Raw genomic sequence first — 27,226 nt, forward strand, 5'->3', positions numbered from 1 at the left:
CAGATGGGGTCAGGCGCGACTGGTTCAGTGGTTGCTGGAGGTGTCAGGTTTCCTCTCACTACAAGGCAGCAGGAGAGGGGGGTCTGCGTGCAGAGGCTGGAGGCAACTTGGGGGAGCTCAAGAGGGGTGAGACCTGAGTAGACACAGACTCTAAACAGCTGGGGAACTGGACTGGCACCCTTGGTTGGCTTCACCTCAGGTCGTAGTCGTCGGGTGCAAAGGTCACTTCAGGTGTCGGGTCCTTACTGGTCCAGGGGCTACAGAGTCCTTTCTTGAAACTATTACAGAGCAGTCCACTGCTCACGGGAGTCTGATTCTTTGTAGAAGGCAGGCAGTCCTCCTGGGTTTCTTGGAGACTCAGCTGCAGAATGAGTTGTCTTTTGGGCAGAGTTCGTCGAGGTCAGCAGGCAGGCCTGAGTCGCTGGTTCCAAGTCAGCTGCTTCTTCTTTTCCTCTGACAGGGGCAACTCATCTTTTTCCTTTGCTTTGTTAGGTAGTCAGCATCTGAATTCTAGGCTTCAGGGGTGCCACCTAAACACTCAATTTAGGGGCGTTACAGGGAGTGCCGGACTGCAGCCAATGGATTGCCCTCCTTTAGGGTGACTAAACCCTCTGTATGTCCACGCTCGCTGGGAAATGGTCATAACCCTAGGAGTCTAATTCCTTCCAATCAACATGGAGGGATTTAAAAAGTATTGTCTATTTCCTAATATGCTTAATTTTCCCGCCTGTGCTGCTGCCAAAAGTGGGGTCAGGACTGGAGGGTCGGTCATCGCTACCATATGGAGAGACTGGGCCGTGTTACAAAGGCTGCTAGGCCTTTGAAGCTTCCCGTCTGGAATGTCCATCTTGCCTGGGTAAAGTGATAACACCTCCGCCCATTGCAGACTTTTGTCTCAGACCCTTGAGAGCCCTGACTTTCACTTTGGGGGGCCAGAAACGCATCTGTGGTGGCTGAACTGGTCAAGACAGTCAGTCAGCACACTCATAGCTGGTAGGTTTTCAGGGAGCACCTCCAAGGTGCCCTCTGAGTGCATTTTTAATAACATAATTGGGGTCAGAGACGGGTTTATTATTCTGAGATGTTTGATACCAAATATCCAAGGATTCTGAGGAGCCCTTATGTAGATGGGGAACTCATAATGACCAGTGTCCAGCACATGTATTTAAAAAGCTTCCCTGTTCACTTACTATGTCTGAAAATCGACAGAGACATAGCAGGGGCATATCTGCTTGTGTATAAATGATCTCACATGTTCCTTGTTGCGCCATGCCTTGGGGTTTCTTACACCTGGCACATGCAGTGATAGGGGACTTGGCACCCAGGTGTGTGTGACAAATTGTGTTTTTAATTTATTCTGCACCAACACACACAGTCTTCAAGGGTAGTACTGTGTGGATTTGGTAAGGGGTCCCTGGGGGTGGCAGAACTAGTGCTGCAGCCCTCATGGACCTTCCTTAGTACCCCAGGCCCTAGATACCAGTGGTGCCATTTACTAGGGACTTACATTGGTAGCTAAAGAGTTTCCCAAATGCTGAAAACAACTGTGCAGTTTTGGGGGGAAGAGATCTGGCTCTGGGGACCTGGCTAGCAAGGACCCAGTGCACTAACAGTAAAAGCCATATCAGAAACCAGGCAAAAAGTGGGGGCTAACTATGTCAAAAAGGGTGCTTTCCTACACCTGGCCCAAGTAATCCTTGTCATTCCAGACTGGACATGGGGCGTCTGGTACCTGGAGCTTCTGAAATTGAGCATCGCACCCCCGGTCAGGCTGCCCCTTGGGGAGAATCTTCTATTACAGCAGCAGGGGAGGGTTCTCCACCCGAATCTGTCAACTCTGCACCTTCATGCGTGGAGATTGAGCAGCAACAGTTGACAGCTTTCAGCCTTCCTCCTGAAATCTGTAATGTTATCTTGGTAGACAGGTATTCCACCACAAAAACAGTATAGACCTGCAGTTAGCAAAGATTTGTAAGATATTGTACAGAGAAGTATATAGATCCTCTCTCTGCTTTTCTGTCTGATATTCTTCTTTGCATTCTTTCTCTTGCCTAGCAAGGCTCTGTACTGGGTACTCTCAAAGGCTATCTTCCGCCTTATCGGTATTCCCTCGGCTGCCCGATCAGCCTTCACTATTCAAATCTCCTATTGTACATAGATTTCTCAAAGGGCTTGTACATATGTTTCCTCCTACGTCCTTTGTATCATGCCTCAGTGGGATCTAAAATCTGGTCCCCGCATTTCTTATGTGTGCTTCCTTTGAGCCACTGCACAAGAGTCCCCTCTGGCTGCTCACCTTCAAGACAGCCTTCTTAGTGTCAGTAACATCTGCCAGGAGGGTGAATGGGATGCAGACTCTTTCATCTAAACCGCTGTATCTCACTATGTACCCGGACAAGGTGGTACTTAGAGCTTGTACCTCTTTCCTCCCTAAGGTGGTGACCTCATTTCACCTGGGTCAGAATATCACGTTGCCCACCTTCTTTGCTCCACCGCATCCCTCTAAAGAAGAGGAGCAACTCCAGCGGCTGGACCTAAAAAGAGCATTGTCGTTCTACCTTGACTGCACAAAAGAGTTCCGGGTGGATGACGAACTCTTTGTACCACTGCTACCACTGCTCTAGCATAAGGTTTTCCAGTCCTGGATATCTGTCAGGCAGTGACGTGGGCATCCTGCACACATTCACAAGACATTACTGCCTGCACAATCCGGTCCGTAGAGATGGGCACTTTACCTGTTCGGTCCTACAGGACTTTTTAGTGTAAGGAGAGCTGTCAGCAGTCTACTGCCAGGTGGTTATGGCTTGGGTATCTTTTCTAAAGGTAAGGAAATCTGCAGCTAGAAGTCTCTATCAGATGAACAAATTACTTACATTGGGTAAAGCATTATCTGGTAGCGACCCTAGCTGCAGGTTCCTTACACCCATCCATGCCTCCCCGATCTGCGGACACGTCTGTTAGGGTTAAGGATACTATACCAAAGTAAGGTATAGTGTGCACAGAGTCCACTGGATCCCCAGAGACTTTACAGAGGCTAAAGTAGATAATAATGCTTTCTTTTGTGGTAGTGTGATCGAGCAGTTAGGCTTATCAGATGGTAGTGCTAAGCATTTGTTGTACACACACAGTCAAGAAATGAGGCACACACTCAATGACTAACTCCAATCCAATGTTTTATATGTCAAAAAATATACTTTGTTACTTTATTTCTAGAACCAAAAGGATCTTTGTTGCAGGTAAGTAAAGTTTCAAGAATGTATCACTTTTAAATATCAAATGAACTTTGTTTGAAATTCACAGATGAAACAGTTTTCAGATAAGTAATTCTTTTCAGTTTCAAAAGTCGACAGTGCAATTTTGGTTGAAGGCAATGCATTCCTAGAGGGTGTGGGGGGAGAACATACACAATTTATAGGTAAGTACTAGACTTACAGTCCTGGTCTTCTGGGCTTAAGTTGTCCACAGTACAAAGTTTAGGAAGACACCAAAGGATGCACCACGAATAACATGGGGCTAGCCGGGTGCAGAGGTCAAAGTTGGTGTTGGGCTCCAAATAGAATCCTATGGAGACTGGGGGCACTCAGAAGTGAACAGTTTGCAGGTAAGTACCTGCAGCGGAACAGGGGTGGCCGGGTGCAGGGTGCAAACACAGCGTCGGGCACCCATTGCTTTTCAGTGGAAAGCTCTGGGTTCACAAAGAAGCTGCAGCCGTGGTCCAGGGAGTTGTCTGAAGAAGTCTAAAAGCTGGACAGGTAAGTTGAGGATCCTCTGGACGTCGACAGGCCGTTAGATGTGTTCTCCAAGGCCAGGGGGCTGCAGATGCAGGGGTACCTTCAGGCATAGGTATCCTCACCAGCTCTGATCGCGGTCAGGGTGGTCCTCTCGATTCAGGCTGCAGGTGTCATTGTGGTGGCCAGAAGGGGTCATCCCGGGGTGGACTTGAGATCAGAATTGCCTGGGGACTCTCTCCTTAGGTGGGCCACTTGAACTCGGGCCGTGGGCGTCGGGTGCAGAGTCCTATGACCACATGAAGGTTACGCTGATTGAGGGCTTTGGACTCACCAATGAGGCATATAGAATTAGGTTCAGGGGGCTCACAAAACCTCGAGCCAGTTCTGGGTTGATTTCGTAGACTACTTGATGAAAACACTAGATGGTTAGATAACTGGCAGTGGAGTGCATGACTATGATGGGCTTTATAACTTGTTTATGAAAGAACACATTTTAAGTAACTGCTTCAATGAAAATTTGCATCAATATCTGGTAGACCTAGTTCTAATTTCTCCCCAATAATTGGGAAGGAAGGCAGACCACTGGGTCAATTCTAGGGGAATCGAAAGAAAGGGGCTACAAGGCCTCCCCAGGGGAAGGGTGATGAGACACCTAAAGATAAAAGTAAAGAGTCTTCTAAATCCCCTCCAAAAACCTGAGCACGAGGGTGGGCCCCCGAACCTTTTCACAATTTTCTCATGGGTACAAAGGTAAAAGCTTCAATCCCAAAAAGGCCTGGTGTTTCAACTGTAGAGTGAATGGACACCAAACTGAAGACTCGGCCTGTCCCAAAAGAATGCCCCTAGTACTGCACCAGATAGCTCTGGTATGGCCAGTCTCCAGGAGGGATCAACAGTGTGCCCAGCGCAACTCAGGGTTCACACTGAAGCTTATTTAGTTTCTGAGGGTGGGGTACATGTTGCCACTCTTGCTGTCTGCCCCTCTAATACCAACATATACAGAGAGCATTGTAGGAAAGTAGCCTCTCTCTAACATGGTTACCCACACTTTTGGCCTGTTTGTGAGTGTGTGTCAGTGTGTTTTTACTGTGTCACTGGGATCCTGCTTGCCAGGACCCCAGTGCTCATAGATAAAAACCTATATGTCAGTTTGTTTCGCCTGTCTCCCTGGGACCCTGCTAGGCAGGACCCCAGTGCTCATAGTTTGTGGCCTAATGTATGTGTTGTCAGTAGTGCTTGACTGTGTCACTGAGGCTCTGCTAACCAGAACCTCAGTGCTTATGCTCTCTCTGCTTTTAAGTTTGTCACTATAGGCTAGTGACTTAATTTACCAATTTCAGTTGGCACCCTGGACCCCCCCTTAAAGTCCCTAGTATATGGTACCTAGGTACCCAGGGCTTTGGGGTTCCAGGAGATTCATATGGGCTGCAGGATTTCTTTTGCCACCCATAGGGAGCTCAAACAAACCCTTGCACAGGCCTGCCAGTGCAGCCCGCGTGAAATAATGCACACGTTATTTCAAAGCCATTTTCACTGCACTTAAGTAACGTATAAGTCACCTATATGTCTAACCTTCACTTGCCTTGCTGAAGGTTAGGTGCAAAGTTACTAAGTGTGAGGGCACCCTTGCACTAGCAAAAGTGCCCCCACATAGTTCAGGGCCATTCCCCCAGACTTTGTGAGTGCGGGGACACCATTACACGCGTGCACTATATATAGGTCAACACCTACATGTAGCTTCACAATGGTAACTCCGAATATGGCCATGTAACAGTTCTAAGATCATGGAATTGTCCCCCCATTCCAAAGCTGGTATTAGGGAGCCAATTCCATGCATCCTGGCGGCTCCACCGTGGCCCCCAGTACTGCTAAACCAGATTTCTAAGGCTTGCACTGCAGCTACAGCTGCTGCCACCTCACAGCAAAGGTTCTGCCCTCCTGGGGTCTGGGCAGTCCAGTCCCAGGAAGGCAGAACTAGGCATTTCCTCTGAGAGCCGGGTGTTACACCCTCTCCCATTGGAAATAGGTGTTACAGGCTGGGGAGGGGTAGCCTCTGGAAATGCTTTAAAGGGCACAGATGGTGCCCTCCTTGCATAAGCCAGTTCACACTGGTTCAGGGACCCCTTCTCCCCTGCTCTGGTGTGAAACTGGACAAAGAAAAGGGGAGTGACCACTCCCCTGTCTATCACCACCCTAGGGGTGGTGCCCAGAGCTCCTCCAGTGTGTCCCATACTTCAGCAATCTTGCTTTGCAAGGTGTGGGGGCACTCTGGAGGGCTCTGAGTGGGCAGTGCCAGCAGGTGACATCAGAGACCCCTCCTGATAGGTCCTTAGCTGATAAGGTAGCCAATCCCCCTCTCATGGCTATTTAGGGTCTCTCCTGTGGGTTCTCTTTGGATTCTGCTTGCAAGTTTCCTTCAGGAATACTCTGCAACAACTTCAGACTCTTCTGACCTCGGATCAACCGCAGCCTGCTCCAGGAAACGCTGTGACTGCAACAAAGTGTCTACAAGAGACACTTTTCTTCAGCAACCTCAGCTGCAAGTCAGCAACTGCAATAGTTTCCACGGTGTGCACGCTCTGGGGACTCCCTGTCTTCATCCTACACCAGAAGGACCGAAGAAATCTCCTGTGGAGTGACAGAGACACTCCCCTGCTCCAAGCAGGCACCTTCCAAGACAACAACCGGTTCCCTGGGACTCCTCTCACATCGACAAGCGTGCTCCTAAGGATACAGAGGGTGGACATCATCGACATAGACTGTCATGAGGTCCTGCTGATGCAATTTTGAGGAGGTAAGACCTTGCCTTCCCTGAGAGCGATGGTATCCCTGTGTACTGCGTCTTCTTCACCTCCTGAGGCCTCTGTGCACTCTTTGCAAAATTCCTTCATGCACAGCCTGACCCAGGTCCCCAGCACTCCATCCTGCGACACTCAACTCGCTGAGTTGTTCTCCGGCGGCTTGGGACCTTCTTTTGTTGTGCTGCATCAACTACATTTTGCACCTCATTTGTCCCCGTGTCCTGGGACCTTCGGGGGTGCTGGCTGGCTTCCTGAGGGCTTTCTAAAGTGCTGAGAGCCCCAGGTCCCTCCTGGATCCATCCAGCGCCATTTTAACGCAAAATGCACTTTTGTCGTAGCCAAGGCTTGTTGGTGGCTTCCAACACAAAATCACGTCTGCAACAATCTTCACGCCGTGGGACATCTTTTGCATCATGCAGAAACCCGCTGGCATCTTCCTAGGATGCATTCCTGCAGTCTTTGACAAACTGGGGACTCATCTTTTGCACCCTCTTCTGGTTTGGCAGGGGCTCCTGTCCTTCCTGGAACTTCTTTCGACTTCTGGACTTGGTCCCCTTCCTTTGCAGGTCTTCAGGTCCAGGAATCCAGAAGTTGTTCTTTGCAGACTTGGTTGGCTGCTGCAAAATCACAATCACGAGGTGTAGTGTGTCCTAAGGAAACATGCAGTACTTTACTCATGCTTTTCTGGGCTCTGGGGTGGGGTAATTTACTTACCTTTACTGTATTCTAATCTCCCAGCGATTCTGCACACACTACACTTGCCAAGGGGGAAATTCGTGATTTGCATTCCACTTTCTTAGTACATGGTTCCTAATGTTTGCATTACTCTATGACTATTTACTTGTCTAATTTTGGTGTCTAGTGTATATATTGTGTATAATACTTATCTCCAGAAGGAGTATTGTCTCTAAGATATTTTTGGTACTTTGTCACCCAAATAAATACCTTTCTTTTTTTGTAACACTGAGTATTGTCATTACTTGTGTATAAGTATTGTGTGACTATAAGTGGTATTGCAGGAGCTTTGCATGTCTTCTAGTTCAGCCTAAGCTGCTCCCCTATAGCTACCTCTATTAGCCTAAGCTGCTAGAACACTACTACTTCACTAATAGGGGATAACTGGGCCTGGTATAAGGTGTAAGTACCCAAGGTACCCACTACAAACCAGGCCAGTCTTCTACAAGCATCCCTTGATTAATGGAACTAAGGTGAAAACCCAGAGGGATACAAGTGCCAGTGTTACCAGGGTGACAGAAAAACTGTTTTCCACAGGAAAGTATTTGGCTGGACAGATATATCCAGTAAGCAATGGTGACAATGTAACTAAGGTCAACCCATGACTATGGTGACCGTAGAATGGGCAGAGGTTACTGGCCTTAAACAAGTAGTGGTCTCTTCTGAAATCCCAGTTGAATGTCTTCTAGGGTATGACCTGGAGTAGAACTCAAAACCCATGCTGGGTATGCCTGAGATAGTGTGTCTGAATACTAGAGTATAAAGCCGAGCACAAGGTCAAAACGAAGTGTTGGAGCCTGGAATAATGGTTCTACCTTCCAAGAGAAAGGGCAAGAAGACTGGGGGACCAGCTTTCTGTACAGCAAAAAGCACAAGACTCCTCATCTCAGGAAGAAGTCTTAACATCCTCAGTGGAACTTGATCCTTACCAGGTAGAGCTCCTGGGCCTAGGGGGACCCTCTAGGTGCTAACTATGCCAGGGGCAAAGAACCTGTCCCACTCTTGAAGGCTTGAGGCATAAAGCTGCTGCACAGAAAAAGGGAGATGTCAGTGGCTCCCACAGTATCTATTGGGAGGAGGGACTTGTGCACTGAGGCCACAGACCCCAAACGTGGTGCCACCAGGCAAGTGGGAGTGCCTCAGCAATTCAGGAAATTCATCCTCGCTCTAGCACGTGTTGGAAGCTGGCTCTGTATAGACTATATCAAAATGACATATAGTGTGTACAGAGTCCAGGGGTTCCCCAAGAGACCTGACAAAGGTAGTAATAGATAATACTAATGCTCTATTTGTGGTAGTGTGGTCGAGCAGTTAGGCTTATCAGAGGTTAGTGTTAAGCATTTGTTGTACACACACAAGCAGTAAGTGAACACACACTCAATGACTTAACTCCAGGCCAATAGGTTTTTATATAGAAAATTAAACTTGCCCTGATGCCAGTGATGGACTTATTGAAAAATGCACACAGGGCATTTTAGAGATGCACACTCTATTTTACTCAATGGTCTAGCGTAGGGCTGACTGGTCTGTGCCAGCCTGCCACTAACAGACAAGTTTCTGACCCCATGGGGTGAGAGACTTTGTGCTCCCTGTGGTCAGGAACAAAGCCTGCCCTGGGTGCAGGTGCTTCACACATCCCCCCTGCAAGAACAGCAACCCTTGGCGGTGAGCCTCAAAGGCTCCTGCGTCCTGTTACATTGCTCCATGGCACTCCTGCTAGTGGAGAAGCCTAACACCCCTCCCCCTGGCCCCCTACCCCCCTCCCTTACCTCTATACCAGGCCCTACTGTTGACAGCAGGTCCGGCGGAAAAAATAGTAAACACCAGGAGGAGTATCCACCCCAGCTGGGACTACCCCTAGGGTGCCCAGAGCTTAGGTGAACCCTTTCTGGCAGAATCCTCCATCTTGTTTTGGCGGAAGATCGCCAATAGGGTTAGGTATGTGTCCCCCCCCCCCCCCCTCCCAAGGGGAGTGGGCACAGGAAGGGTGTTGCCACCCTCAGGGTCAGTATCTATTGGCCTTTGCTCTTTGACCCCTGTAACACCCCTAAATCTAGTGTTTAGCGGCACCCCTTAAACTTGCTGTTCTGATTTCTGGTGACCTAACAAGAAGAAGGAGGAGGACTAAAGAGCTGCACCAGCAGAGAAGAGTCCAGATGACAGTTGACTTGGCCCCAGCCCTACTTGTCTGTCTGCAGCATCAAGCCTCCTGCTACAAGAAGACAAATCGTCCTGCAGGACCAGTGACCTCTACCAAACCCCCAGAGGACTTCCTGCCTACTTTCTGGAGGACAGCAACTCTGTCCACAAAGAAATCGTCAAGAAGACTCCAGAGCCACCCAGAATCCGCCAGTCGTACCCACTCTGCACCCAGCGCCCACGGCCTGTTTCCATGTGTCCCCCGGGTCTAGAGAAAGTCCCCAGATGCCTGCAGCCTAAATCCAGAGGACCCCCCTGACCGCAACCGGCTCCAATCAAGATTTCCCAACGCTAAATGTACCCCTGCACCCGCAGCCCCCTGGCCTTGGGGAATTCAACCCTACGGTCCAGCAACGTCCAGTGGGCTTTCTACTTAACTGTCCAGCTGTTGGTTTTCTTCAGTGGACTCCTTGGATAACTCCTGCAGCATCTTTGTGACCCCCAGGATTCCCTCATTGAGAAGCATTGGGCACTTAATGCTGTGTTCGCACCCTGCAACCGCTCCCTACTCCCCCGCGGCACTGGGAGTGTATGGTTAGTGCCGACTTGTGGCTCCCATCGGTGCTGATCTAACCCACCCAGGTCTTTGCCCTGAAGTTGCAGGTACTTACCTGCAAGCAGTTTCTTTCTGAGCGCCTCCTGTCTCCATAGGATTCCATTGGGTGCCCGACACCAACTTAAACCTCTGCACCCAAATAGCCCTGTGTTGCTGGTGGTGCACTCTTGCCGTCTACCTAAACTTTGCCCAGTGGACACCTTAATCCCCAAAGACTGAAAACATAAGTCGAGGACTTACGTGTGAATTTTGTTGTTACTCTGCCTCCCTCACTACTGCATTGCATTCTATGAGAAATTGTCCACTTCGGAAACTGAAAAGTGTTACTTACCTGTAAAAGGTTTCATTTGGGAATTCTAAAAAAAAAAGTGCCTTTGATACTTGAAAGGGAGACATTCTTTAAACTGTACTTACCTGCAACAAAGATTCTTTTGGTTCTATAAATAAAGAAACAAAGTATTTTTTGATACATAAAACAATTGCTCTGGAGTTAGTCATTGAGTGTGTCCCTCACTTCTTGACTCTCTGTACAACAAATGCTTATCACTACCCTCTATTTAGCCTAACTGCTTGACCACTCTACCACGAAAGACAGCATTAGTATTATCTACTTTAGCCTCTGTAAAGCCTCTGGGGATCTACTGGACTCTGTGCACATTATACCTTATTTTGGTATAGTAGATACAGAGCCAGCTTCCTACAGTACCCTTGCGTGTCGTCAGGTGTCGTTGGTCGACTCCGTGTCCGTGATTGGCCTCGTGGTTGACGCAGTTCTCTTCTTTCTGTGCCAGCCTAAGCGCAGATCTGGAGAAGAGCTACCCTCAGTTGCTTTTTGACTGACTTTTTGACCTTTTTGTTGAAGTATGGTGCATCAAGATGTCTTTCTGTTAGACCAGTTTCAAGTCTTGTGACTCCTGTCACCGTATAATGTCTGTGACAGATCTGCACCTTGTGTACTTGTGGTGCCTGGAGTGCAACCACGACCCAAAGTCATGCTCCGAGTCCTGGGCCATGAACCCAAAGGCTTTGAGGAAGTGGTCCCTAAAGCTCATGTCGACCCAGTGCTCGGGGCCGTGCCACTCCCAGTCTCGTTCAAGAGGAAGGTCACGAGACAGCTTGCTGAGGCACCACCACTCGTCTTCATCCCACTCCAAGTCCTCTGAACATTTGGGTCACAAGAAGAAGGGAAAGCCGTTCTTTGACTTCACCCGTCGCTCAGATGACGCAACACCGGAGGAGCCTCGATTCTCCAGTCTTCCGCCCTCGGAGCCTGCTTCTGGGTCCTCTCCGCACCTCCCAGAGTTTCCGGGAGCCGGAGCCACCCCAGCCCAACTCAGGAAGTTTTATGAGGCCATGCACCTTATTTATGGGCAGACCAACCCTCCTGTGACGCCTTCGGGCCCAGTGGGCCTCCTTGGGTTCCGCGCCAGCTGCTTCAGCCTCAGCTCTGGAGGGATCGGATCCGTACCGACACCGGTCGTGCCCTCGCGACCTTCCCCAGCGCTGGTAAAGACATCGATGTTTCCGACACTGGTCGGGCCCGCAATCTACGTCGACCACATTCTCATTCCCAACTTTGACCCAGAGCCAGGCCAACATCGCTTAACACCAATTCTGCCTTCGACTGCACCTTTGTTCCCTAGGTTGGATCTTGACCCTTGTGCTTATGGGTACAGGTATGGTGAGAGTGTGGGGTGGGGTCGCTGGACCCTATAGAAGTCCAGCTAGAAGATCCTGAAATGAACTGGGCTCAGGATTTGGGCAAAGTCAGTGGTCTAGACACCTGTCCTGATGGAGGCATGCTTTTCCCCCCCACCGTGGGTACGGCGGAGGGAGCCTCCTATTCCATGGTGGTGAGAAGAGCAACTGAGGTTCTGGGCCTTGAGCTGCCTTCTGTGGATGTCAGAATTAACCTACTGACTGAGGTGCTTTAGCCCGGGGCTTCAACATCAGAACCCCTTTTACCCTTCACTGATGTCCTGCTGTGGACGTGCTCTAAATCCAGCACAGGGGCTTCTGTCAACAGGACTACCGCGAGCCACCTTAGGCCTGCGCCAAACCACCCTAAATTCCTGACCCAACATCCTACACCTAAGAGTTTAGTCATTCAAGCTTCTTCCTCTTCGGGCACATTCCAATCCGCAGCCCGCATAGAGAATCAAAACGACTGGATCAACTTGGGAAGAAGTTGTTCTCTTTCCCCTGTCTGGCGCTGCGGTCCGTGTACACCAAATGCTTTTGGACCCCTATTCCCATACTTCATGGGATACCATCACGCAGGTGCTGCCACAGGTCCTGGAGGAGGCCTGGGCCATTCTCTCCCAAGCCGTTGCTGATGGGAGAGATGTAGCCAAGTTCACGATACGTTGTGGGCTGGGCACGACCGACTCATTCGGCAGATGGGTTGTGTCGATAGTGGCCTTGAGGCGCCACGCTTAGTTGAGGACATCTGACTTTTTGGAGAATGTCCAGCAACCGCCTATGGACTTGCGATTCGATGACATCCATCTCTTTGGCCAAAAAGCAGACTCAGCGGTCAAGCACTTTAAGGAGTCCCAGTCTACTGCTCGGTCCCTTGGCCTTGCAGCTGTTCCTCACCCCGTCTACTTATCGTCCCTTTTTGTGGCTACGGAAGGGACACTCAACTGCGTCCATTTCACTCTGCCACTGTGCCGCGCATGCTGCCCAGCCTCTGCATGGCCATGGACGATCGGCCCAGTCCACCACCACCCCTGCTTCAGTGCTTCCGCCTCCAAACCTTCCTAGTCTGTCTCTCTGTCCTGAACCAGTTGGAGACATGATTCGTCATCACCTGCCCCACTGGAAATCCATCACGACAGACAGGTTTTGCAAATTGTCCGAAGGGGCTCCTCCCTCCCCTTCAAGACTACCTCCGCCACGCCACCATCCTACGATCAGATGACGGAGGATCTCTTGGCACTTCTCCGCGAGGAAGTTATGTCTCTTTTGGTCAAGGGAGCCTTAGAGAAGAGCCACGTGTCAGAGTAGATCGTGGTTGTTATCCCTGCTATTTTCTGTTGCCCAAGAAGGACAATGGCCTTCAACCTAGCCTAGACCTCAGAACCTGAAGGGGGGAATCTCTGTCCCTAGAAATCAGTTCGCAAGCAGGGAGGATGGGTGGGTCGGTAAAGAATCTGCAACTAGAATATGTCTCTACCAGATATTTTTTTACCGAAGGTAAGTAACTTGTACATCTGATAGGGACTTCTAGTTGCAGATTCCTTACCTTAGAATAGATACCCAAGCAATGCCATTCTCGGTGGTAGGCTGCGAACAAAGATCATACTAGGAAGTCCTGCGGCACCGAACGACCAAAGTAGCTGTCCCGACGGACCAGACTGTCCAGGCAGTAGTGTTTAGTAAACGTGTGCAGGAACACCCACGTAGCTGCCTGGCAGATATCCAGGACAAGAACTCCGCATGCTAACGTAGTGGAAGCAGCAATTGCTCTGGTGGAATAAGCACGCAGTCCCTCAGGGGGTTGCTTCTTGGCCAAAGTGTAGCACACCTTGATGCAAAGAAGTACCCATCGAGAGATGGTATGTTTTTGCACCGCCTTCCCTTTCTTTGCACCCACATACCCGACAAAGAGTTGATCGTCCACCCGGAAATCTTTAATCCGATTAAGGTGGAACGCCAACGCACTTTTTGGGTCCAGGCGATGGAGTCTTGCCTCCTCATGGGAAGGATGTGGGGGTGCGTAGAAAGTAGGCAGGATGATGGACTGGCCCACATGAAAAGGCGTAACCACCTTTGGAAGGAAAAAAGCCCTAGTGCGCAACACCACTTTGTCAGGGTGCACAGACAAGTATGGAGGTTTGGACAAAAGGGCCTGAAGCTCACTCACCCTGCGAGCAGAGGTGATGGCAACAAGAAAGACAATTTTGAAGGTGAGGAGCCGTAAGGGACAATTGTGCATCGGCTCAAAGGGAGTACACATTAAAAAAGTAAGGACAAGATTGAGGTCTCACTGAGGCATGACAAATGGAGTGTGAGGAAATAAATGGGTGAGACCTTTTAGGAATCTACTCACAATAGGAGATTTAAAGAGTGAGGGCTGATCAGGTAACCTAAGAAAGGCCGAAATGGCAGATTAATACCCTTTAAGCATCCCCAAAGCAGAGCCCTGGTGGTCCAAAGCAAGAAAGAACAAAAGAACCTTTGATAAAGTGGCAGAGAGTGGATCAACAGATTTGTTGGTGCACCATGCCACAAATTTATACCAACGACAGGCATATACTGTTTTGGTGGAGGGACGCCTGGCTGCCAAGATAACATCACAGACTTTGGGTAGAAGATAAAACCTCCCCAACTGTCGCCACTCAATCTCCACACATGAAGGTGGAGATTGGACAGGTTCGGGTGGAAAACGGTCCCCTGCTGCTGCGACAGAAGATCTGCCCAAAGAGGCAGTCTGAGTGGCCGATCGATGGCCATACTCAATAGCTCTGGATACCATATTCTCCATGCCCAGTCTGGAGCCACCAAGATGACTTGGGCCAGGTCGTTCCTGATTTTCTTGAGAACTCAGGAAGAAGTGGTATAGGTGTAAAGGAGGCCAGAGTTCCACTCGAGTAGAAAAGCATCTCCGAGCAAGTGCCGCCTTGGAAACTCCAAAGCGCAAAACAGCTGACATTGTGCGTTCTCTGCTGAGGCGAACAGATCTAACCAAGGCTCCTCCCACTGCTGAAAGATACCTTGCGCCACCTCCGGATGGAGATGACATTTGTGATCGGCGGTGCATCAAACGGCTGAGTTCGTCCGCTCTAGGGTTGAGAGAACCCGCCAGATGTTGAACCACCAGAGTAATGCCCTGATGTTCCAGCCATGTCCAGAGACGTAGTGCATCTTGACAAAGGGTCCAGAACCCTACTCCGACTGTGAGGCTGCTGGGCCTCATGGGCTCCTACATCCTGCTGGGCCTCATGGGCTCCTACATCCTGCTGTGCACACATGCCAGGTGGCATATGCGGGCTCTGCAGTGGAGCCTGACGTTCTAGTCGGTGCAGCATCAGTGGAATCTTTCAGACATGGTCCAAATCTCGGAGGCAACTGTGCAAGATCTGCAGTGGTGGCATTCAAACTGTAATTTGGTCAAATGCAGATCCATCTCCCTTCCCCGACCAAATCTGACAGTAGTGACAGATGCATCGCTCCTGGGATGGGCCTGCCACATGGGGGAAACGGAAATCAGAGGTGTCTGGTCTCCAGTGGGGTCCGGGCTCCACATCAATCTTCTGGAGCTCAGGGCAGTCAGGCTTGCCTTGAAAGCATCCCTTCCCTCTCTAAAAGAGAACGTGGTGCAAGTGTTCACGGACAACACTACTGCCATGTGGTACTGCAACAAGCAGGGCAGGGTGGTGTCATGGACCCTTTGCTAGGAGGCTCTATGCCTCTGGACATGGCTGGAATGTCAGGACATATCACTGGCGGTTCAACTTCTGGCAGACTCTGATCGCCAGAGCAGACAAACTCAGTTGTGCATGGTCGATCATGAATGGCATCTCTATCTGGAGGTGGTGTTATCTCTTTCAGCAGTTTGTAGAGCCTTGGTTAGAGCTGTTCGCCTCTGCAGCGAACTTGCAATGTCAGCTGTTTTGCGTGCTGGAGTTTCCGAGGTGGCACTCGCTTTGCAACACTTTTCATCTCAAGTGGAACTGAGGCCTTTTCACCAGTACCACTTTCGCCCAGAGTTCTCAAGAAGATAAAAAAACGACTGGGCCCAAGTAATCCTTGTGGCTCTGGACTGGTCACAGAGAGCATGGTATCCCGAGCTTCAGAGCATGGCCATCGATCCTCCACTCAGTCTGCCTCTTCGGGAGGATCTACTGTCACAGCACCGGGGAACGGTTTTCCACCTGAATCTGTCCAGTCTCCACCTCCTTGCGTTGATATTGAGGAGCAGCAGTTGACAGCTTTCGACCTTCTGCCCGAAGTCTGCAATGTTATCTTGTCAACCATGCATCCCTCCACCAAAACGATATATGCCTATCGATGGAACAAATTTGTGGCATGGTGTACCAAAAAGTCTGTTAATCCCTTTTCTGCACCTCTGTCTCAGGCTATTTTGTTTGTACTCTCTCTTGCCCAGCAGCCCTCTGCTTCGGGCACCCTTAAAGGTTACCTGTCTGCCATCTCTGCTTTTTTCAGACTACCAGATCAACCCTCCTTGTTTAAATCTCCCATTGTTGGGAGGTTTCTCAAGGGTCTTAACCACGTTTTGGCCTACTCCATTCATTATGCCACAGTGGGACTTGAGCTTGATACTCACTTACCTAATGTGTGTTCCCTTTAGGCCCCTTCACAATTGTTTACTGTGTCTTCTCACTTTAAAGACAGCCCTTCTTATTGCCATTGCAGGACGCATTGTAGTATTATCTACTTTAGCCTCTGGGAAACCCCTGGACTCTATGCACACTATATCTCACTTTGATATAGCATATACAGGGCCAGCTTCCTACAGTAGTGCAAAGCATTTGATGTGCACACACAGACAGTAGAAGAAGCACACACTCAATGAAGTCCAGACCAATATGATTTTTATATTGCAAAAATATATTTTCTTCATTTATTTTTAGAACCACAAGATTCAAGTTGCAGTTAAGTACTGTAAAAGTTTCGTATTTCACACAGGTATCAACAATACTTGGTTTGAAATAGGTAAGTAATACCGTTTTTGAAATATTGGCAAATAGCAATTTTAAAAATGGGCACTGTGCAATTTTCAAACAGTTCCTGAGGGGAAAAAAGTTAGATCTGTTTAAAGGTAAGTACAGCACTTACAGTCTCAGTCTCCGGGTTTTAGGAAGTCTACTGGTTGGGGTTCAACCCACCACCAGCAACACAGGGCCGGCCAGGTGCAGCGGTGAAAGTTGAGATAATTTAACGTGGGCTCCTATGGAGACAGGGGCGTACTCAGAATCCGGTCAACCAGCAGGTGAGTACCTGCAACTTGGAGGTAGGATCGGGGGGATTAGAAGAGTACTGGAGGGGCCACAAGTAGGCACCAGACACACACACACCCTCAGTGGCACAGGGGTGGCCGGGTGCAAACAGAACGTCGGGTTTCCAATGCTGGTCTATGAGGAGACCCCGGGGTCACTCAGAGGCTGCAGGCTAGGTCCAGAGTGGTGTCTCTGGCACACCACCAGTAGGACTGGGAGGAGGGCCGCCTGCTGAATGATGAGGCACCAGGGGTTGGTTTCTTGAAGGCCTTGGGGCTGCGGCTGCAGTGTGTTCTCTAGGCGTCGGATATCTTTGTCCGGAGCTCGCGGTCTGGTGGGATCCCCGTGATGCATCGTTGTGGAGGGGTAGAGAGGTCAACCGAGGGTGGGCACTTGCTCACAATCGCCTGGGAACCTTCTCTTGCTAAGTGGACCACCTGGACAAGGGCTATGGGTGTCAGGTGCACAGGGGTCAAAACTCATGCATCCGGAGTGAGGTGGGAATCCTTGGTTGCAGGTTTCTTCAGACTGAGCCACTGTCCTCTGGAGTTCATGGTTCTTTTAATTGCAGGGCAGTCCTCTGGAGTTGGCAGAGGTCGCTGGGCCTGCTGGACGTGTCGCTGGTCTTTGTGCAGGTTCTTTGAAGCAGGAGACAGGCCGGTAGGGCTGCGGCCAAAGCAGTGTTGTCTTCCTTCTTCTCTGGTAGGAGTTTCAGCTTAGCAGTCCTGCTTCTTCTTGTAGGTCGCCAGGAATCTAGTGAGCTGGGTTCAGTGAGGCCCTTAAATCCTAGATTTAGGGGCGTGTTAGCGGTCAGAGGGCAGTAGCCAATGGCTACTGTCCCTGAGGGTGACTACACCCTCCTTCTGCCCACTCCCTTTGGGGAGGAAGGGCACATTCCTATCTCTGTTGGTCCCTGTCCTCCAAACCAAAATGGAGGCTTCTGCAGGGAGGGGGGTCACCTCAGCTCTGGAAACTTTAGGGGTGGTCCTAACTCGGGTAGTTACTCCTCCCATTTTTTCCCTAATTTTCCTGCCGGGATTGCTGACAAAAGTGGGGGCTTGTCTGGGGGGGCGGGCATCTCTACTAGCTGGAGTGCCCTGGGGCACTGTAACACAAGGCCTGAGCCTTTGAGCCTCACCGCCAGGTGCTACAGTTCCAGCAGGGGGAGGTGTGAAACACCTCCACCCAGGACAGGCTTTGTTTCTGACCACAGTGCACAAAGGCATTCACCCCATGTGGTCAGAAACGTGTCTGAAAGTGGCTGGCTGGCACAGACCGGTCAGTCCTATACTAGCAGTTGGGCTAACATAAGGGGGCATCTCTAAGATCCCCTTTGTGTGCATTTTTCAATAAATCCCTCACTGGCATCAGTGTGGGTTCATTTTACTGAGAAGTTTGATAACAAACGTCCCAGTATTCAGTGAAGCCATTATGGTGCTGTGAAGTTTGTAATGACAAACTCCCAGACCATATACTCAACATGGCTACACTGCACTTACAATGTCTAAGAATGGACTTAGACACTGTAGGGGCATATTGCTCATGCAGCTATGCCCTCACCTGTGGTATAGTGTGCCCTGCCTTAGGGCTGATTTACCTATGCAACAGGCAGTGGTGGTTTTGTGGGTATGGCGCCCTGAGAGGGGTGCCATGTCGACTTGGTCTTTTTCTACCCATCAGCACATGCAAGCTTCAAGGCAGTGTGCATGTGCTGAGTGAGGGGTCCCCTGGGGTATCTTAATACATGCTGCAGCCCTTAGAGACCTTTCCTGGCCACAGAGCCCTTGGTACCAAGGATCCCTTTTACAAGGGACTTAACTGTGTGCCAGGGGTGTGCCAATTGTGGAAACAAAGGTACAGTTTTAGGGAAAGAACCCTGGTGGTGAGACCTGGTTAGCAGGGTCCCAGCACACTTTCAATCAAAGTTGGGATCAACACTAGGCAAAAAGTGGGGGGGTAACCATGCCAACAGTGGCACTTTCCTACACCAAACAACCATTCTATTCTATTTACCTCTATGATGCACCACCAAGTTAGAACACCCAGGATCTCAAACTAAGTGAATTCTTCTGATGGAGATGTTGGCTTCAAAATATTTTGTTTAAGACTATACAAAAAATAATACTAGAAAGGTACATGAACAAAATTTTGTGTAATGACGAAATGGGCATATATATATACCTGTAATTGATGGAAATTTCTAACCGCTGATTTCTCATCTTGTTAGATAAAGTCTCCATGAGAAAAGGCGCAACCCAAAGTAACTTGTTGGTTTCTGCTTAAAAAAAAGCTTTCCACCTATGTTTAACCTGTAGTAGTACACTTCAGCCTCCCCAAACCTCTCATTGCTGTTTCTGTACACCCAGAAACTGTCCAATCCACCCCACTTCTGTTCAGTTATATTTCTTTAGCTACCTCTGAATGCCACTGACCCTCAAACCGTGCTTATCTACGCATAAACCAGTTATTAAATTATTGGACTATAGGTCGGTATTCTGTGATGATATTTTGTGTTGACAGCAACACGTTGTATGTACATGTCCGGCAAGTTACGAATTACACTATTTTACATTGCTGCGTGATGACGTTCTTAAAAACGTTTCCGTTTGGGTTGTTGTCACATCTGTCTTCTCTAGATCGCACCAGTAGAAAATGACAACAACTATGATGAACTGAAAAGAGATGCAAAAACATGTTTATCACTCATGTCTCAGGGACTGTTGTACCCCGAGCAAGTCACGTCTGTCCTTCAAGCTCTGCAACAGGTAAGCCGCTTCGGAAATATTTTGAATTACGGTGGTTGTTGTTTCTTTCGTAATGTCATCAGTAAAATCCTGTGTCGCAATTTGTCATATTTTAGAAGTCTTGGCTCTTACTGTAACATCATCATGCATACATTGTTTAATGTACAATTTGCAGCACTGAACCCATGGACGTCACTACACCAAAATGCCACAGGTAGCGGAAGTGACATCACACATACTTTGACCTTAGTACCCTCACACGCAATGACATCATATGACCTTTTACCCTAAATTTTCCTAGGGAGTAATGCTATATGGTCTTAACCCTGAAGTCAACCCAATAATTGATATTGCAGAAGTTTTGTAATAACCGCATATAGGGAAATGCCTCCCATTGCATGGTTACCCCCCCACCGTTTTGCTTTTTGTTGATGCTTGTTATCATTGAAAGTGTGCTGGGACCCTGCTAACCAGGCCCCAGCACCAGTGTTCTTTCCCTAAATTGTACCTTTGTCTCCACAATTGGCACTGCCCTGGCACACAGGTACATCCCTTGTAACTGGTACACCTTGTACCAAGGGCCCTGTGGCCATCGAAGGTTTCTAAGGGCTGCAGCATGTATTATGCCTCCCTGGGGACCCCTCACTCAGCACATGCACACTGTTTCACAGCTTGTGTGTGCTGGTGGGGAGAAAATGACTAAGTCGCCATGGCACTTCCCTCAGAGTGCCATGCCCTCACCCCACTGACTATGGCATAGGTAAGTTACCCCTCTATCAGGCCTTACAGCTCTAAGGCAGGGTGCACTATACCACCAGTGAGGGAATAGTTGCATGAGCACTATGGGCAAATGTACGAAAGCTTTTTCCCATACACACAGAATGGGTAAAATCCTTTCGTACATCTGGCCCTATGCCCCTACAGTGTCTAAGCCAAATCTTAGACACTGTAAGTGCAGGGAAGCCATAAAGAGTATATGGTCTGGGAGTTTGTCGAACACAAACTCCACAGTTCCATAATGGCTACACTGAAATCTGGGAAGTTTGGTATCAAACTTCTCAGCACAATAAATCCACACTGATGCCAGTGTGGGATTTATTGAAAAATGCACACAGAGCATATCGTCACTGTGCTGATGCTGCGTCTATGTACTACTCCTGCTGTCATCACGGCGACTACGACGCCAACAATGCCCGCAAAGTCGATCGATGCCACCTGCTGACGCGCAAGGGTATTGCTCGGAGAAAAACCTCCAGATTCAGTCTCACACCTGGGGGAAAATTCTAAGGTAAGGAATCTTGCACTAGAATATGTCTCTACCAGATATTTCCTTACCGAAGGTAAGTAACTTGTACTTTTACTCAGTTAATCCTTAAGATGCTGAATATAGCTGATCAAAAATACCCACTGTATATGTCTATTTTATTTTTCAGGGTGGTCCATTGTCATAAAAATGCTTAGCTTTTCATTTCTGTAAGTTATAGATTTACCAGTCTGAGTCCCACACAACAGTTGCTTTATACTGCTCGTAGGAAGCTGGCTCTGTATATACTATATCAAAATGAGATATGCTGTGCACAGAGTCCAGGGGTTCCCCAAGAGGCTTGACAGAGGCAAAATTAGATAATACTAATGCTGTATTTGTGGTAGTGTGGTCGAGCAGTTAGGCTTATCAGAGGGTAGTGTTAAGCATTTGTTGTACACACACAAGCAATAAGTGAAAACACACACTCAATGACTTAACTCTAGGCCAATAGGTTTTTATGTAGAAAAATATTATTTTGTTAATTTATTTTTAGAACCACAAGATTCATTTAGCAGGTAAGTACATTAAATGAAAGGTACTTTGCATAGTAATAGTTGAGACTTTGAATAGATTTTATATTGTACACAGTTTTAATTAAAATGGCAAAAAGCTATTTTAAAAGTGAACACTGTGTAATTTTCAACAGTTCCTGGGGGAGGTAAGTACAGTACAGTTTCAGAGGTAAGTACCACACTTATGGGTTCAATCTCCTGGTTATAGGTAGTCCACCGTTGGGGGTTCAAGGCAACCCTAAACACCCAGCACCCAGGGCTGGTCAGGTGCAGAGATCAAACAGGAGACAAAATAACCTGGGTGCCTATGGCGACAGGGGGTACTCTGATCTGCTGGCAGGTAAGTACCTGCGTTCTCTGAGGGTGGGGATAGGGGGTCTCGGAGGAGTATTGGAGGGTCCCCAAGTAGGCAGAAAAACCACACCCTCAGCGGCACGGGGCGGCCGGAAGCAGTGTGCCAATAGGGCATCTGGTTCTCAATATAACTCTATGGAAGGACGCAGGTGTCACTTAGGTGCTGCAGGTAGGGCACAGGGGGGCCGCTAGGGCAAGCCACCGACTGGACAAGGGTGAGTGCCGACTGCTGGTCGTTGCTGCACCAGTGGTCGGTTTCTCACAGGCCTGGGGGCTACAGGTGCAGTGCTTCTCCAGGCGAGGGATATCTTCGTCCCTGGCAGTCGCGGTTGGGGGGATCCTCAGGATTCTCTATGCAGGGGGTTTTGGGGGTCTAGAGAGGTTAGCCCAGGGTGGATACTGAGTCAGAATCACCTGGAGGTCCTCTCTGGCTAGTTAGTTTCTAGCTGAGCCATGGGGACCCCTGGGTCCAGGGGCATCGGGTGTAGAGTAGTTTGGACTCGCGCTTCTGGAATTAGTTGGGAGTCCCTTTAAAGATGGTTTGTTTGTCTTCTTTTTGAACAGCCAGGCTGTCCACTGGAGTTTCTTGGTCCTGGGTGATGCACGCAGTCTAATGGAGGCTTTTCAGGGGTCGCTAGTCCTGCAGGATGTGTTGCTTCATCTTTTGCAGCTTTTTGAAGCAGGAAATGGGCCGGTAGGGCTGGGGCCGAGTCAGTTGGTGTCTCCTTTTCTTCTCTGCTGGGATATCAGCTCAGCAGTCCTTCTTTTGAGGTCTTCAGGAAATCTGAAGAGCTGGGTTGAGGGTCATCCCTAAATACTGAATTTAGGGGTGTGTTCGGGTCACAGGCCAGTAGCTAATGGCTACTGTCCTTGAGGGTGGCTACACCCTCTTTGTACTCCCTCCCTTTGGAGAGGGGAGCACATCCCTATCCCTATTGGGCTAAATCCTCCAAAACAAGATGGAGGATTTTCCAAGGAGGGGGTCACTTCAGCTCTGGTCACCTCAGGGGTGGACGTTGCTGAGTGGGTGACTTCTCCTTGTTTTTCTCATTATCTCCCCAAACTTGCCACCAAAAGTAGGGGCTGTGTCCAGGGGGTGGGATTCTCCACTAGCTGGAGTGACCTAGGGTGCTGTAACACCAGGCTTGAGCCTTTGAGGCTCACCGCCAGGTGTTACAGCTCCTGCAGGGGGAGGTGTGAAGCACCTCCACCCAAGACAGGCTTTGTTCCTGGTCACAGAGTGCACAAAGGCACTCACCCTATGTGGCCAGAAACTTTTCTGGAAGTGGCAGGCTGGCAGAGACCAGTTAACCTAGCACTAGCAATTGGGCCGGCATGTAGGGGGCATCTCTAAGATGCCTCTGTATGCATTTTTCAATAACTCATTATTGTGCTGAGACGTTTGATAGCAAACGTCTCAGTATTCAGTGTAGCCATTATGGAACTGTGGAGTTCTTTTTTGACAAACTCCCTGACCATATACTCAGTATGGCTACCCTGCATTTACAATGTCTAAGAATTGACTTAGACACTGTAGAGGCATAATTCTCATGCAGCTATGCCCGCACTGTGGTATAGTGCACCCTGCCTTAGGGCTGTAAGGCCTGCTAGAGGGGTGACTTACCTATGCAGAGGCAGTGGGTTGTGGGCATGGCACTCTGAGGGGAGTGCCATGTTGACTTAGTCTTTCTCACCCCACCAGCACACACAAGCTGTGAGGAGATGTGCATGTGCTGTGTGAGGGGTCCCTAGGGTGGCATAATACAAGCTGCAGCCCTTAGAGACCTTCCCTGGCCACAGGGCTACCTTTTAAAAGGGACTTAACTGTGTGCCAGGGCTGTGCCAATGTGTGGAAACAAAGGTACAGTTTTAGGGAAAGAACACTGGTGCTGGGGCTCGGTTAGAAGGGTCTCGGCACACTTCCAATCAAAGCTTGCATCAACACTAGGCAAAAAGTGGGGGGTGACCATGCCAACAGTGGCATTTTCCTACACTGCTTTAAAAAATAAAGCACACAGTGGAGGACTGGCCTGCTTGTGACCCAATCAGTGTTTTGCAGCAGCAGTGCTAGTGTGGCACTGCAATGTAATTCCTCAAGTCTTTTGGCGTTGGTCAGCTCCATTCAGCCCTTTTCAGCATACACACATCGATGGGCTGAGAGCAATGGGCAAATGAAAGCACATTTTTTCTAGGGATACAAGCTCATTATTCTCAGAGACCCATCTCTGTGGCGCCAGGCACTGCAGTTGTGACTTGTCAGCTAATTTGCCTTTTGCAACTTTGCATGTAGACACTTAAAACTGGGTAAAACAAAACTGAAACCAAACGTGGTAAACGTGTCACTAGCTGCAGCTTTGCTTTCAAGGATAGGATGCCGCACTACAGCGGAATTCTTGTTTTTCCTTCTCAGAAATAAAATATTACACAGCGAGCCTTGTAAGTCCGGGGTCGCAGGGACTGTGCCAGGGGTAGCAAAGGGCAAGCCAGGAGTCGCACCTGCGATCCCTCATTGACATCTATGTCCCAACCTTTGTCCCATATACCAAGAATCATATCACAATTGATCGGTTTAAATAGCATGATCGTGAACGATAGCAAATAAGTACTCTCAGCCTTGTCACTTTGCACAAGACTGTAAACCTTTTATTTTTAATGCCTTTGCATACTTCAACATTTTTTACTTGAAGTCTTGCATTTTAGCGGTCATGCATTGTGTTTTTGTTGTTGTTTTTTTTTAGTTTATGTGTAAGTTGTACAAACAATAGGGGAAAAGAGGGTTGCTCAATCGAAACACGACATGCAAAGCAGTACACAGTTGCAGTCCAGAAAATCGCTATCAAAATGCCATACACAGTGGCTTACAGAAAATATAAATATATTAGTTATTTTTGTGCCTTTATATAGCACCAGAGCACTTTACAAGTGAACATTTATCCAACATTCACATCAAGAGAGAGTACATTAAAGATGAAACCTAGGAACAATTAAAATCCGGTAATCGAGTACAGTTCACAAACAGTACATTTGGGGTACAACATAGGAAAAATGAAAGCAGACATTTGAGTGAGTGGGAGCAAAAGGGATTTAACCCAAGCGTCTTTTACAGAGAAGGGCTTTGAGGCCCTTTTTTTTAAGGTAGCAAGGCAGCATGGTATGAGGTCATGCACAAGGTTGGAGGGAGGGAGTTCCAAATTCTTGTGGCACTTCTGGAGAATAAATGGATCATGAATTTGCCTCTTTTGAAGGTGAATGTTTCCAGGGGAGGGGGTTGGGCATTTCTTGAACCCCATTTAGGGCTGGAAATTTTCAGTTTTTCACTTAAGTGCGCAGGCGAAGTTGAGTATGCAGTGCCTTGTGTGTGATGCAGGCAGTTTTAAATTGGGTTGTCACTTCTACAGGCACCCACTGAAGGGATAATAAGATAGGTGTGATGTGGTGAAATTCATTGAGACGGGTAGAAAAGTGGGCCGCAGCATGAAGACCTGTTCTGAATAGACTTAATTAAACTTTGGGATGTCTGAGAGGAGAAGATCCTGTAGTCTCAACCTGGAAAGAACCAATACCTATACAAATGATTGATCTGCCTGATTCTCGAGACCGGCCTTAGCAGAAACCAGGCACTCTTGGCCATGACTGCAATATGACTCAGGAAGTGAAGAAACTTAAACTGACTTTAAGTGGGGTGCAGGAACACCATTGCCCACACTGCACTCGCTTTTTGCCCATCTAGTGGAGGAGGGTTCTGTGTAGCTGCCGCTTCTTAGTGCGCTTCATTTCCCTACTGTCTGGGACACTGAAACGGACTCTGAGTGGGGTGCAGGAACGCCATTGATAACACTGCACTTGCTGCTTGCCCAGCTAGAGGTAGCAGTTCTGTTTTATGTTATCTGATTTTATAGCACTCTATTCACCCATGAGGATATTCTTGTGCTTGTAGCAGTAAGTGGAGCCAACCTGGTGTGATTACCGGAAAAGCCAGGTCTTCAGCTTCTTGCAGTAATCAAGAAGAGAGCCTCCTATTTGTTGTGGGAGGTCCTTTCTGGCTTAAGGAGCCTAGTATAAGAAGGTGTACCCCCTGCTCTGCCTTTGTATATGATTGGGGTGTATGCAACTGAACTCCAGAAGAGTGTCTAGAACATGCTTCTCCAGTGAGTAGCTTGTGAGATACTGGTATCTCTCCCACTACCTGTAAGTAGCTTGACTGGCTGCAGCTCAGTCTACCAAAGTAAAGACTTTTGTTTGGTTGAAATAATATGTGTATTCCAAAATTGAAAAGTGTGTATTCTTATAACTCCTATGCTCAGCTGACGTTTAATGACAAATAGCGGGATTTATAAAATATGTTTAAAGCTGATATTTGAGTGAGAAATCATGAGGCGTTGGGTAGACATTATTAGAATTATTTCCTTGGTACCAGGTACATTGCAGCTATGATTGTCCTGTATTAACGCATTAGATGTATTGTAAATTGCTAAAGCCATTTTTGCATTACTGCTGGCAACCTTGCTTGGTGAATTTACGTAAACCACTGTTGGTAATCTTGCGTGGGGTGGCCACTAATGTAATGTAGTCTGGCTTGGTCACGATTACCTAATAATAATTATAGCTCTGTACGAATTTCATTAAGCATAAGTGGCTCTTATTACCAAAAAGGTTGAAGACCCCTGTTCTAGAAGGTTGGTGAAAATTTGTGGCTGTTCAGGTAAGCAGGGCCCGTCTGAGTGCATTGAAGTGTGCATGCTTGTGTTTCGAGAGCCACTGTAGTTTCCTGAAGTGTGCGGTGTGATATGGGCTCGGTTTAAGTCTGCTGCAGTCTGTATGGTATGAAGTCTTCTTGTGAGCTGATTTGGTATTCCCGGGTACAGTGTGTTCCCATAGTCCAGTTTGCTAGTAATGAGGGCTTGATTGATGGTTTTCTGATGCTGTCTGGTTGCCACTTGAAGCTTTTCTTTAGCATACTCACGGTGCTGAAGCAGGATAAGGCAACTGCGTTGTCTTTGGCTGCCATGTCCAGTTGGTTGTTGTAGGAATCTGGCTCTTTATATACTATATCAAAATGAAATATAGTGTGCACAGAGTCCAGGGGTTCCCCAGAGGCTTGACAGAGGCAATAATAGATAATACTGATGCTCTATTTGTGGTAGTGTGGTCGAGCAGTTAGGCTTGTCAGAGGGTAGTATTAAGCATTTGTTGTACACACATGAGCAATAGAAGAAACACACACTCAATGACTTAACTCCAGACCAATATGATTTTATATAGAAAAATAATTTTTGTTAATTTATACCTCGAACCACAAGATTCTGTTTGCAGGTAAGTACAT

General features: G+C 48.4%; 1 protein-coding gene across 1 annotated transcript in view; it reads left to right on the forward strand.

Moving 5' to 3' along the window:
- Positions 1-27,226, forward strand: part of PSME4 (proteasome activator subunit 4) — a 1,396,200-nt gene that overhangs the window by 1,175,648 nt on the left and 193,326 nt on the right. The window contains exon 42 of the mRNA XM_069234194.1: positions 19,624-19,752. Within this exon, the coding sequence (XP_069090295.1) occupies positions 19,624-19,752 (129 nt within the window). The remainder of the gene's footprint in view (positions 1-19,623; positions 19,753-27,226) is intronic.

This window comes from Pleurodeles waltl, chromosome 5, assembly GCF_031143425.1.
Source record: "Pleurodeles waltl isolate 20211129_DDA chromosome 5, aPleWal1.hap1.20221129, whole genome shotgun sequence".
NCBI lineage: Eukaryota > Metazoa > Chordata > Amphibia > Caudata > Salamandridae > Pleurodeles > Pleurodeles waltl.